The following is a 14636-nucleotide window of genomic DNA, read 5'->3' as shown; positions in this document are numbered from 1 at the left end:
TTTCCAAAAACGACCATTCGCTTAGATTTGCTATCTTTGGTTTGCTATTTATCATGAGGCCCTCAAAATGGTGATTGCTCTCATTAGAAGGAATATTTAGGTGCGTGAATAGGTTCTTGCCCTCTTTGTTTAACTGCTCTGAAGTCCTACCCACATATTTTCGAATGTGATATACTTACCGTCACGGGTTGGTTGGTATATTCCTATTTTTTTCAAGAATTCTTCTAAGCTCCCTAGTTTAGTGCAGATGTTTGATTCATTGCTGGTATTGAATTGGATCAGCATCTTGAATATATATAAAAAAATCTTTACTTGCTTAGGTTTTGGTATGTTATACCACCTTGGCGGGAAATGAATGAAAGGAAATTATTTCTCAGCTTTGTTGTGCGCATCTTTGTGCGTGTAAAAATTTTAACGCTTAGTACATCTTCTAGTGGAAAATTTTTAAATTCATTAAAAGGAAAGGGTTCTTTTTTTCTAGCATGTTAGTGGCTTATGGTTTGTGGTTCTGATGCCGCCTTTTGCTGGTTTGAATTTGACATCTTCTTGGTTCATCTCAATAATCGATTTTGAGAGACTCTGTTTTTTCGATTTGACTCTTTGTTTATTGTGAGCAGCTTCCCCTTCATGGCCCGTTATATGACGCTCTCAATAAATTTTTTAGTTTGGCAGTTTTGCCAATTTGGGGCCATTGACCAATGATGATTTCCTTCCTATTAATCTCTCCCCTTGGAAGGTCTTGGGCAAAACAGGAAGATGTAGATGCTCGTGATCCGTATGCTCTGCTTGATTGATTATCTTTTTTAAACTCCTAAGTCTGTCTTTATGGCCATTATTTTTTTGTTTCTCTCGACTTTACTGTCCACAATTATTTTAAGGATAGTTTTGTTCATCCATTTTTCTGGATTGTGAGCTCCCTTCTTTTATCGAGAGAACTACAATTTTTTTTACCAATATTAGCACTTTTTTTTGTAATTTCATTTGCAAATGAATAAGGCTATCCCTTTAATTTAAATATTATATATATACCATATTATTATGTTTTGAAAGACTGGAATATGTACATCAAATCCGTTGGCTGCAATTCCCGTGCAGCCCGTGCATATTCGCACAAAGACGGTTACCTATGTGACAACACATCTATTGAGCTGTCACAAATTTAAATTACGCGTTGTAAGATATTATTCACTTGTATGTGTCATGCACTTGATCAAAGCTCTTCTCTCTCTCCACACCAAATTTCCCAAACTTCGTACTCTCTTCTCTTTCTTTCCTCCCCGCTTATATATTAAGCCAGTTCAACAGGTACAACAAGTATCCGTGGCTTCCATCAGTTCTCTTCAGTACCCCCAACAGGCCCGCCCAAACTCATTGCAACCCCACCAGCGCGAGCTTGGTTCCATGCCAGGCATTACCCACAAATATATACCGACGTCGATAGGCCGCATCACAGCGAAGGTCAGTCTGCAATGCGAGCTCTCCCGGCATGCTTCACCATGCGGTTGCGCCGAACCAGAATGGCGCGGTAACGATCATAGAGGAGGGCTCATCAGTGAAAATAGAAACATGAGTTTTGGGCAAGCCCCGCGGGCTTATGCTTGCAAATAAGTACAGAGGCTTCAACCATTTGTTAAGATGTGTGGAGGATGGAGTGGATGACCCGAGAAAGGTCGTTCATGGGCTCAAGTCGTGTTTCGCTGCCCGTTGTCTCTCTCTTCTACTACCTGAGGCCTCCTATGATCGGGCGTCGGTCGCGCGGCTATGTGGGGCCGTTATGACCGTTGGTGTCATATTTGAGTACAGCAGTAGGTAGGGCAATTAATTAAACGGTAGATATACCTCAAAGTATTATTAATATAGCACATCAACATGATAAAATTAAATTAATAAAGTCAGTAATTTTATGTATGGATATAGGTGGAGTTTGTACAAGGCCTGACGGGCAGACGGCGACGCTCATCGGGCGGCGGGAGCACTTGCCCGTCAGAGAGTCCACTAATATTGCGAGCCAGACCGACGAGGTCATGGCGAGCTCGTGATTCGTAATAGCTCAGTTTTGCACATCTCTGTAGATTAATCTTTATCAGTAAATAGTTTATTAGAAAATATTTCATTTTATTACAAGAATATATATTAAATAATATAGTTGTCATTTTTTATAATTTCCTTTCTAAATTCTTTAGATATTTTTATATACAATTGGAAATTAAGGTAAGTTGATGCATCTGAATTTAAAATGGCATTTCAAACATTAAAAAAGAAAATCTAAACTTAGACAATTGCTTATTTTAATGGCTTTATATAACATTGCAATATATTTCTTGTTTCTTCGGATTTAGTCTGCATTGACTAGTTTAAAATATATTAATTAATATTAAAATATTAAAAAAAAAAATATTATAATATATAGAATAGCATAATTTAAATTTTATTTTAATTTTATCCTTCCTAACACAGTATTATTATCCTAATTAAGCATGTGAACGTGGCAAGCAAAGAGAAGTGCGCGTGCGTGCTTTGTAGCCGGATGGGCACCAAAAGCCGCTGGTGGCCTGGTGCACCTATCAATTTCATTTTAGTTATAGTTTAGCACTTTTCATATAAATCTGACAAAATAACGCTAGTTTGTAAGATAGTGCAGCTGGCAATTTTATTATGTATTTATTATTACATTTTTATATATAATTACTTAATTAATTAAAATTAATAATACATCATAATATAAAATAAAATTGACCAAAATCATAAAAAGACTGGGTAACTACATGTCACCTTCTAATTAATCTCTCTTGCCATATTCCTTTTTTTTTTAACTTTGAATAGATAGATTTAAATATATATAACTCTTTATTATAGCATAAAAATAATGATTGGATGATCATTAAGACTATATCTTGGAGACTTTTTTTATAATTTTATCTTACAGATCAGTACTATATTTTTATTTTTTATGACATTTTGTCATTTTCATTGTTTTTGTCATAAAAATTTTTTTTTTAACTTTGAATAGATAGATTTAAATATATATAACTCTTTATTATAGCATAAAAATAATGATTGGATGATCATTAAGACTATATCTTGGAGACTTTTTTTATAATTTTATCTTACAGATCAGTACTATATTTTTATTTTTTATGACATTTTGTCATTTTCATTGTTTTTGTCATAAAAATAAAGCTTTTTAAATATTTATACTACAATGTAGTAGACTTAAATAAACTGATCAAAAAATAAATATTTAGAATTTTTTGGGATAATTTTTTAACCATTTTATTTTTTACACATTAATTTTATTTTATTTTTTGCTATTTTTTTCTTATTATTATTTTTCAGAAATTTTTACGTTGTAATCAGAATAGCTAAATTATTTTTCCAACAAACTTCACAATCAACTGTATAGAACGCTCCAGCTGTCTCAAGCAGACTCATAATTATATATTATTCAGCCATTTAAATTAAACTTGCATTTTGCCACGATTAGTCAATTTATTTATTCACACGCATGCTCATTAGAATGTGTTCAATGACTCATAATTCACAACTACTGTTAGTGCACCAACAAGTAATAGTGCATCGGATCAATATTAATTAGTCTATAATTATATTTTAATTAATTGTTTTAATTTTGTATCATTTGATGCTAATCCTAAATTAAATGATGAATTTGAACAGCCTCAGTGGTGACTTTCTCTCGATTCGTTCCGGCGATCAAAAGAAGATTTGACTATGGAGCCACAATCTTCATCCTGACCTTCAGTCTCGTCGCAGTTTCGGGTTACCGAGTCGACCAACTCATTAATTTGGCTCAGCAGCGGCTCAGCACAATTGCGATTGGGATATCGATATGTCTCATGGTTTGTATGCTGATATGTCCGGTCTGGGCCGGGTCTGATCTGCACTACCTAATTATTAAAAATATGGACAAACTTGCAGAGTCATTAGAAGGTCTATATATTTATATTTTAATTATTTTAATTTAGTGTTAATTAATCTCACGATCGAATGCTAATTAATAGTTAATTGCATTTGTGGGTTCATCAGGCTGCGTGGAGGAGTATTTCAGTGGGAAGGAAGCTCAGAAGGCGCGTGGCTACAAGTGCGTTATTAACTCCAAATTATCGGAGGACTCTTTGGTAAGTTCTTAAGTGAATCGATAAGATTTAAAAACTGATTAATATTTTTTGTTTATCAGAAAATTAATTAGTAAAAAAATGATTAAAATATCTTGATCCAAACTTAATTAGTAAAAATTTTATTTGGTTAAATAGGCAAATCTAGCAGCATGGGAGCCCGCCCATGGTCCTTTTGGGTTCCGGCATCCATGGAGCCAATACCAGCAGGTTGGTGCAGCGATGAGGTCCTGTGCTTACTGCATCGAAGCCCTCCACAGCTCTTCTCACTCTGAAATCCAGGTACTTAATTAAAGCTATATATAGTTACTTAATTATCATCTAATTAATTATAATTACTTAATTAAGGCTTATATATATTATAATGATATATAGGCTCCTGAGTTAATGAAGAGACATCTCAGTGAAGCCTGTATAAAGCTGAGCTCAAAATCATCAGGAGTATTGAAAGAACTTTCAGCCTGTATGGAATCCATGCAAAGCTCAGAATGCTTAAGTGATATGGTTAAAGAGATGAAGGAAGCAGTGGAAGAGGTGAAGAGCGCCATGAAATCTCTCCCAACCCAATGTAATAATGAAATAGGGTTGGAGAAAGATGATGACAATATGGTGATGAAGAGACAGTCTTTGATGGAATCTATGCCATTGGTGACTTTTGTCTCCCTTCTAATGGAGATCTCCGTTAAGGTTGAAGGGGTTGTAGAGGCAGTCGAGAAGCTTGGCAGCCTTGCTGAATTTAAGCCTTCGGGCAGCAAATTTTAGTTATGTAAAACTCAGGAGGATGGTCCATCAGATGGGTATATATAAAAAGTAATGTCAGTGCTCATTATCATGGCTGATACAACACATCAGACCATCAACATGTACATTCATGCATGATGCATGCATCATACGAATATTGTATATTTACGATTTTGTCTCGATTGAAAGCAGGTGCACCAGCAAAATTTTAATAAAGTTCTGAACTTTGACATAAATCCTATTTCTACTAAATGTTTTCTCTGTTCTTTCGAAGGCACTGAGATTGAGATTATGAGATTTGACACTACTAAAAAATAGAGCTTTCGCAATACAAATTTGAACTTTTCCTGACAGTTTTACCCGCCAATACTATTTTTGCAGTGGTTTTATAACCGCTTGATGTCTGCCGTGATTACAATGTGTTGCAATGATATTCAGCAGCAGTTTCAGGACCAACAGGGTATAAGTAACGAATGCTGAATTTAGCAGCGGTTATAACCGATACGATGTAGCATAACTGCAACGGTCATAACCATCACAGTGATAATAAAAAAAAAAAAGCGAAATTTCACAACGATTTTAAAACCGCCCTAAATATATGTTGCGGAAAAAAAAACATCTTTTTGGTAGTGCGAATAACACCCATAGCTGATCATTACTTATTTAGTTGATCTCTCGAATCGAGTTGCGTTCCGGTGCCGACCACTCAATTCCACCTCTCGAATCGAATTGCACAGTCCTTTCATTTACTTGCTCTTCACAAAATTTAGACAAGTTGACTTGAGCAATTGGTTCCGATTTTCTTCAATTTTTATAAATTTGCGCTTTATATTTATATTTAAGTTTCGTACGTTATAATTTGGTTGAGCAGATCATTAATATTTATATTTTTCTATCAGTTAGTGAGCACAAATATATTTTTCTCCGAATTTTAAAAAATAAAATTGCTCTATGAGTTGGAATAGTTAGAGCTTCATTTTAAGGCTTTGTTTGCGACGGCTTTCTTAATGCTACTTAAAGTTATTTTTTAGCACTAAAATTAATTTTTTTTAAAGTAAAAAGTCGTTTTACGAGCAATAAGAAAGATGTTCCAAATGTTGCCTAACTCTAATTAATTTTAGATTTGAGAACTAGCAGCATTTAAACTGGCCACCGTTATATTTCATATATTATAGTGATTAAGGTTTCATTTTGTACGAATTTTTAATAATTTTTAAAAATATGTTTTTAATAAAGTAAGAAAATCATCTCAAATGAGATAAATTATTATGTGCGGAGTTCTGATAGAAAGTTTGTCTGGATTTTTTTTTTTTTTTTTTTGGGAATTTTGGGGCATAGCCCGTATATTGATCAAAAGGTGGTTACATGTGAGGTAAAATTAGCATTAAAAACATAAAGAGGATGGACAAACATCAAGGCCCAGGGAAAAAAACAGCAAAATTGCTACAAAAGGCTCAGTAAAAAACCGAACTGAGGAGAAAGCTGAAGAACTTCAGCGCCAAAGGCTAACGAACCATCTCCCGGTTACCACCAAAAGCCACAGAAATAATAGTCCAAGGGTGCAGAAAAATAATGCCAGGCCAAAATTGGACCAAGAGGGCCAATAAGAGGCCATCTAGGGAGAACCAAAAAACCTCAGTTCAGCACATCATAGCCCGGTAGCAGATGTCTGATTCACCTGGAGCCCATTTTGATGGTTAAAGCAAGAGGGGAAGGAGGCAGCGAAATTCTCCCAGTTTTTTCATCTGCGGGATTTAAGAGATATAGCCGAGGCTACCAGGTTTAGCACAGCCATAGGAGAAGCCTTCTTCTGCAAAAATCTTCTACTGTTTCTTTCACGCCAAATGAAGTAAACCAGAAAACAAATCACTAAAAAACTGAAATTCTTGTCATTTGAATTAAACCTCTGAACTTCATCCAAAAATTCAAAAATCTGAAAGATAGTAGGCCTCAACAGGAAATTTCCAACATCCGGAATCAGACTATGTAGCACCTCAAAAGAAAATTCACATTTAAAAAATAAATACAAAGTGCTTTCTTCTTCTCTTTCACAAAGAGGGCAAATAGGATTAATAAAGATGTTACGCTTGCTAGCTTAAGATGTCAGCCGTTTTAAGCCCTTCCATAACCGCAAGCCAAGCATAAGATGAGTAACGAATAACATAATGTTTGTGCCAAATAAACTTGTGTCAAGGGAATTTCCCATGATCAACAAAATAAAGCATTTTAAAAGTTTTAAAATTAGGCTTTCCCTCTCCAATCCAAGAGATATTCCAGTTGTCATCAGAAAAGGGAACGGAATCCACAAATGTGTAAACCTCATCAGATAGCCTTCCCCTAAAGTTCCAAATACCATTAATGATAAAATCCTTCACCTCAAAGTTTGCATAATGGAGGTGAGGAAACAAATCATGTAAAGATTTGCCATTAAGCCAAGGATCCCAAGTCAAAGAAAGATTGATGTTTATATTTATAATATGAAACTGAATAAGGTGCTTAATACGAGCAGCAACTAAGCAGATGGTTTTCCAAAAAGTGGAAGCAGATTTAGGTGGAGGCTTGTAAGGGGAGTGGAATTTAGACTTGAGCCATTTAGAGGTGAGAGTGCTGGTGTTGTAAAATCTCCAAATAAAGCTACAATTGCGCCCAAATTGAATGGAGTACTTGATATCGGGAATGCCTAAACCACCAAAACAGGTCGGTAAGCACGTTTTTCTCCAGGCTATAAGATGCAGCTTCTTCTCGGTGGCAGATCCATGATAAAGGAATTTGGCACACATTCTATCAATACATTTGCAACAACTTTTAGGTATTATCGCACCCCGAATCCAATATGCAATAGTATTGGCAATGGTAAATTTGAGATATTGAATGCGCCCTGCAAAAGACAAAAACTTAATTTTCCAACCAGCAAGTAGAGCAGAAAGTCTGCTCAGGAGTGGTTGGAAGTAAGTAGAGGTCAATCTTTTAGTAGAAATGGGGATGCCAAGGTATTTCAGGAATACATAAGAGGAGGTGAAACCAAGAGTTCTTTTAATGTCATCAGTCATGGAGGAAGAATGTGAGAAAAGGATGGAACATTTGTTTTTGTTAACCTGGAGGCCAGAGCAAGTAGCAAATAACTCCAAAGTATCATTAAGAGCCAAAGCATTAATAAGGGTGGCCGGGCTAAAAACAAGCACATCATCAGCATAAAGTAAGTGATTATAAGCATTGGGATCATTCGTAATACCACAAAATCTCCCAGCATCAAGAGCACAAGATAAAGCATCCATGGCAATGGAAAATAAAAGAGGAGACAGCGGCAGCCCTGCCGAAGGCCAGACGACGATTGAAAGAAACCCTCTAAGGCACCATTGATACAGACATAACACTACAGGAAAATCACTGATTTCCGGCGGAATTTTCCGACGGCTTTCCGGCGGCTTTCCATGCAACCTTTAACCCAGGAAATGAACTTCAGAGGAAATCCTTTCTCATGTAAGCGAGCAATAATAAAGTCTCTTGAGACGGAGTCAAAAGCTTTTTGAATGTCAAGCTTAGCACAAAAGAACTCTTTATCCTTTCTAGAGCCAAAATCCCTCAAGATTTTATTAGCCAAAATGATAATATTCGAAGATACCCTTTTTTTAATGAAACCGGCTTGACTCTCATGGATAATGAGGGGCGTGATCTCTTTCATACGATTGGCTAAAAGCTTAACAATGATTTTGTAGAAGGTATTGCATAAAGAAATAGACCTATAATCAGTGATATGGGTGGCATAGGAGTTTTTGGGAATAAGAACAATAGCCGTAGCTTTCACAGAGTTGTGAAGGGTGTCGTCCTTGAAAAAATTTTTAATAGCTTGACATACATAGAAACCAGTAATCTCCCAGGAGTGTTTGTAAAATTCAAATATGAAGCCATCAGGCTCCGAAGCAGAGCCAGTTGCCCCAGCAAAAACCACCTCTTTAATTTCCAGATCAGTGACAGGAGCAATCAGGCCGTGAGTGAGGTTGTTAGGAATAATGTTGCCTTTGGGGATAAAGATGGAACTTGAGTTATCCGGACTAGGGAGATTAAAGATCTCTTTAAAGTAATCAACCGTGGCCTTAACAATATCATAATGGCTGGAAAAACGCCCAGCATAAGTAGAGATCTCCTTGATCTTATTGATGTTACTCCTGTTTTTTATTCTAGCATACAGGAATCCTAAGTCATCTTCCCCGTTAGATATCCATTTTTCATTGGCTCTTTGCATAATCCAGGAAGCCCAAGCCTTATGAAAGAAGCTTAAAGAGGAGTTAATGTGATTAAGGTTGACAGCAAGCTGAGAATCAATCGGATGGAGATGGATCTGTTCCATGATAAGTTTTTGATTGTTTTCAAGGCACACAATTTTCTCTTTTAGGAAATCAGAATTGCTCCAAATATTATGCACGTAAAATTTATTTTTTTTGTACGCAGTATTTAAAAATATTATATATACTTACAGTTAGGATGAAAACTTCCCATCAAGACTCTGCATAGAATAATTTATCCTCACTGTAACAAATGCCGTTTAATTTGTCTATTTCGCCTAGCCGGACCTTCCCATCTTCCTGGAATCCCGAAATCCCAAATTGAGTGGCCTTCTCCATTGAGGCCACTACAAGTCTACAACTGAATTTTTAAATGAAATCAAACATTTTTTTTCTGTAAGTACCATCAGATATTAATATTTTTTATCATGAATATTTAAAAATGTACTAGAATTTAAGGTGTGTAACGTCATGATAAGAACCCCAAACCGGCCAACCCGTCCTCGATTCCTCATGACTGATAGCGCCTCTTAAAGGGGACTCAATTAAGTGTGGGCCAAGAAGTTTCTAGAGTGGGTGCCTCTTTTAGATCAGTAGTAGATTAGTTATGCCGCCAAATTTCCTTTATGGGGTGACAGCGAATGGATACCTCGCCCTAAAAAAAAACTCATGATTACGGTGCAAAATAAGATGATTACTGGACCCCTTTGTACAGCAGGGACGTACACAAAAACTAGATAGTATTAATAATTAAGCTCATGATTATGGGTGCAAAGTATGATAATTACTGGATGCTTATGCACGTACGTTTAGTGCTAATTAGGTATAGTGATGCATGCATGCGATGGATCGCAATATGAGGAGCAAATGGAGGTTAATTATTTTTAATCAATTATATTATTGTTAATATAATACTATTTCTTTGATTAGTGGCTGTAATTAAGGGAGAGTTTGCAGATGATTTGGATTTGTAGCACTGCCTTCATTTCACATGAGGAAAAGAAGCTTTCTGTGCGTCATTGAAACCTCCATTGGCGCGTCGTGCCAATACTACAGTAAATTGTTTGGTCGAGTGACCCGACCTGCTCCTTAATCCTTTTATATTTCGCTGCTTTGATTATGAGGTTTGAGAAAGAAGATAACTGAGTCAGAGAGATCAATGGAAAGATCATTGTTGAATTGCTATTATATTGGTTTTTGGTGTAGATTGTCCTCTGGGATATTTTGATCAAAATTTTGCCAGGGATGGGTCATAAAGCTCTTAGATCTGCCTTAGAACTTGTGTTGTTCTAATTATTCATGTATTATACTCTTCTTCTCATAGTAGATAAAAAAACTATGAGATTCATCACAATCATTTATTTATTGGTATCCAGATACCAAAATCACCCACCGAGGTTTATGGTGGTTGGTGGTTGAGCACGGTTGGGAACTCCCCATCCCGGGTTCGAATACGCGCTAATATGGCTTCGCCTCTTTAGTGGGGCAAAGCAAGTGTGACCCCGATGCTGGTGGTTGACCACAATAGATTCCGCCGAGGGATTAGTTATGCCGTCAAGCGCTCCCTTTAGAGTGGCAGTGATTAGATACCCCATTCCCTAAAAAAAAAAATCCTATTTTTGAGTTAGTAGTCAATCTTTTCATGCTGCTAGTTCAAAGGAAGTGTTTAATTTGTTGTTGACTTCTCCAATCCCTTCGTCTAATTAGGCCTTCAAACGGATTGAGCTGAGCTGGACCAAGTAATGAAGATACATCTAATATTTAAGATAATTATTGTTATCCTTAAATTATGAGTAATTGAGATTAAGATTTGGTGTTCAATTATAGTTAACCATTAATTATCTATGTGATTAACTTTTTTATAATTTAGTTAATTAGAGATTTAGAGGATTCTACATTAATTAGAGTTAAGATAATAATTCTTAACTTTTTTGAGTACTTCCACTCATATTTGATCAAAATTATGAGTTAGGCATTGGATTTTTTAATAAGCTCCTGCTACCAAAGCCACTCTGAAGAATTCATATTAATCTATTTGTACTTCGATGGCTCTATTGGAGAATTAATCAATCAATAATTTTCTACATAAATATATTATTATTTAGGGGATTTACATACATATTACTTTATTTCATGCTATTTAAATATCTAATATCAAAAATTTTAATATTATATTTCTATCATCTATAGAACAAATATAAGTGCATGTAATGAAATATTAAAGTTTATGAAGTTATATGGGTGGTAAGAATGAAATATGAGAATGTTATATTTGATGTTAAAATTTTATATGAATGGTAGGAATGTAATATTAAAATTTTAGGTAATAGATAAGTAAATAACATGAAATGAAGTAGTATGTATGTAAATATCGCTATTATGTTTATATATTTTTATAAGGTTAATGAAACTTAATAGGCCCATTAGACAATTGAAAATATTTTGTTTCTTATTAAAGCCCATTTATTAATCTAGAAGCCCAAAATGACCGAGCTCAAATGATTTGAAGAGGAGGCGGATCAGGTCTCTTTTTGAGCCGTTAAAATTTCCAATTTCAAAATAAATCATCAGTATTGTTTCGTAAACAAACTCTTCTCAGATAGCTTGGCTCGGCTGAGCCAGTTAACTCTTTTGCTTTCGAAGGCTATTCAATTGGGCTTTATTAGGACTTATTCTTAGCATAGATGGGCCTCCAATTGAAGTTACGAAAAGAACCATGGTTGAGCCCATTGTAAAAAAAAACTCTATTAAAATATTCATTTGTTTGTGGCCAGCAAATATATGCAAAAGAGAAGCTCTTAAAATTAGTTAAAATATAAATTTGTTTAATATATAAAAATAATCCTTTTTTTTTCACGAAATGCTCTAATTTTAATTGTTTAGCTTTTATGTCATGATTAGACATAAAAGCTAAATAGTTAAAATTAAAATTGTGAGTTCCATTCATGTTCATTAATGTCCTATTATATTTTTTTGGCTGCAAGTGTTCTTTTGCTATTTAAGGAGTGCATAGAAAACATTTGAAATATATTTATAGAGCTTTTTCTTGTGTTATTTAAAATATTTTGGTCATGTATGAAAAAGTTAAAAGGCATGCCCAACAAAGAAATGTTTGATGATGCAAGCCGAAGAATGCATGCATGTATAACACGAGTCGGTGCCAGTCCGTTGGAGGAAAAGACGAATGCGAATGAGATCTTTAGGTGTTGTGTCCATACATGGTTAGAAGATGAGGATGATTGCATGAGAAATATGCATGCTGAGTTGATCAGGGTCAAACTTTACTGGACAAAAGATTTCTTAAATGTCGTAGGTTGGAAATCTCTTTTCTACGATAGCTATATAGTGCGGCGAAAGATTTCTTTGAATAGCGCATTCAAATATTTCTTTTTGTTGTCATATACACTTAACAAAACCCCAAAAAAAAACCCACCACCTACAATAGCTTTCTTACTGTTTTCTAAAGCAGCTTTTTGCACAAATATTTTATATACAAGAAATTAATTAAAAAAGCTGTCCCAAACGAAGCCTAAGAGGCCAAACTCCGTTGTCATCAATTTGTGCATATATTGTAATTTGAAAGGTTGATTTGGAACGGTTGCAATTTTTTATAAAAGTGATTCTAAAGCTATTATGATTGGAAGTTCTTTTTTTTAACTGCTATACAAAACATTTATTAACACAAAAATTTCTTGAAAAAAAAAAACAGTAGTCAATTAAAATTATGATTCCAACCTAAGAAACAAAGCATAAAGACAATTTTACTCGGCTTCGATTGGGATAGCTTTCTTATTGCTTTGCTTTATAGACAACAACCATAATTTTTATTTGTTCATAGGTTTTTTATTGCTTTCAAAAAAATTGTCTATTTAGTCTTTGATATGCATAAAGAGGTAGATGTAGAACTAAAAAGAGTTGGTTAGAAAATATTAGAAATGATCTTTTTTTATTAGATTTAAACGAGAATTTAACTTTTAACATTACATAATGGAGAAAAAAGATTCATATAGATAACCCCACATAGTGGGACAAAGACTTTATGTTGTTGTTGTCATCATCGTCTGTCTTGGAATGAGATTGAAGGTGGCAGATATTTCTACTTGCAAAGCCAAAGAAAAGTTGTCAGAGGAGATGCATGTTGGGAAATTTCTATATGTGGGCCAATATATTTTATACATATAAATAAAGAATTATACATTAGACGCTATCTAAAATTAAGCCAATTAAATTTGTGATCTAATTGAGTATTAAATTATTATTTGGCTTATGTGGCATCTCAATTAATTTTGTATGGAATTAATTTGTGTAGAGGCCGGGTATTTATTTTATTTTTATGATGGGCTGAAATAAAATATTTACACTTAAAGTATATAAGGGTCATGGTCCCCAGTTTAAGCGGTTAAGTTCTCATTTCTCTCATTTCCCATCTTGAGTGAAAAGAAGGGGTCTCTCGCTCTCTTGGAGAACGCCGCTCTAAACGTGGAAGATCGAAAGACCTTGATTTTGTATTTCAATGGATTCAGGTACGCTTCCGAAAACTTCTTCTCGATGATTTGGCATGTCGTTCGGAGATGATCAAATTGATTTTTGTGTCTCCTTTAAATCCTAACAAGTGGTATCAGAGCCCGATTATCATGTTGAATCAACGAGAAATGATTTTCTATAATCATGTTATTGATTAGTTCTATTTTTCGATCACTAGAAATCTTCTTTTGAGAATGATTTTTCCGGTCAAATAAGTTCTTTTTCTTTTGAAAATTCTGTTTCATATATGTGAAATAACTGTTGACTGAAGTTCCTTGTTCCATTGTTTTTTGAACAATGGATTCAGTAATCAAATATGCTCTTTAATCGATGGATTTCGATTATGCAATTGGTTCTTCTCCGTAAAACATGTCAGTTATTTTTTGGCTTTATTTTCCAAACGTCACAACCATTGGGTGAAGAGTTCATATGTTAATTTTTTACGTTGCAGTTATAATATAACTTCCATTGTTATTATTTTTAATAGTTATGCAATTTTGCAAACTAATTATTTAGTTCATGGAAGTATTTGAATAGACGCATCTATTGGCTACTTTAACGTCTCATTTTAATTTTGACGTTTCTAATGTATAAATGTTAATTATTTAACACATAGCTGGCTAGTTCAAGCCGGAATTGAAAATGAGTCTATACTTTTATAACTGCTTGTTCCTTGATAAAGTTTTCTAGAACTTTGATGCTTTGTAAATCGATACAAGCCATTAGTAATTAATTTATTATATCTCCATATTATATTTCCTGTATTGGATTGAGTGGCTTTTGATTTCTTCTTGCAATAAATGAGAGATACTTACCTTATTTTTTTATGAGAATATTTCTCATTTGATATTATTATTTATTAATTTGAAATTAAATTAAATTGAAATAATATGTTACCAAAGTGACCTCTATTAGATCAATTTATTTAATTTAAAATTATTTGAATAATGCTAAG

At 34.3% G+C, this 14636-nt stretch overlaps 2 protein-coding genes across 2 annotated transcripts; one reads left to right on the top strand and one right to left on the bottom strand.

Annotated features, from left to right (window-relative positions):
• Positions 1-1594: 1594 nt before the first annotated feature.
• LOC110110660 (aluminum-activated malate transporter 10-like) lies at positions 1595-4895 on the top strand. Its single transcript, XM_028701163.1, is given in 8 exon segments — positions 1595-1686; positions 1688-1733; positions 1735-1767; positions 1769-1805; positions 3676-3948; positions 4045-4136; positions 4272-4415; positions 4509-4895. Coding segments are annotated over 8 exon segments (1104 nt in total).
• Positions 4896-7063: 2168 nt separating this feature from the next.
• LOC110110659 lies at positions 7064-9222 on the bottom strand. The gene is made up of 2 exons (XM_020842253.2): positions 8333-9222; positions 7064-8219 (listed from the first exon to the last, which is right to left on the bottom strand). The coding sequence occupies exons 1-2, from the start codon at positions 9220-9222 to the stop codon at positions 7064-7066; spliced, it is 2046 nt and encodes a 681-aa protein (XP_020697912.2).
• Positions 9223-14636: the final 5414 nt, after the last annotated feature.

This window comes from Dendrobium catenatum, unplaced genomic scaffold (assembly GCF_001605985.2).
Source record: "Dendrobium catenatum unplaced genomic scaffold, ASM160598v2 fragScaff_scaffold_1639, whole genome shotgun sequence".
Classification (NCBI taxonomy): domain Eukaryota; kingdom Viridiplantae; phylum Streptophyta; class Magnoliopsida; order Asparagales; family Orchidaceae; genus Dendrobium; species Dendrobium catenatum.
The sequence above is the reverse complement of the archived record's forward strand: the minus strand, read 5'-3'. Positions and strand labels throughout refer to the sequence as shown.

What these genes read in the sequence shown, in the direction of transcription:
- LOC110110659 (XM_020842253.2), bottom strand. Translation starts at nt 9,222, where the DNA reads ATGGAACAGATCCATCTCCATCCGATTGATTCTCAGCTTGCTGTCAAC. An exon ending in GAGAAAGGATTTCCTCTGAA is followed by an intron (nt 8,220 to 8,332) that starts GTTCATTTCCTG and finishes ATGGTGCCTTAG; the next exon opens with AGGGTTTCTTTCAATCGTCG.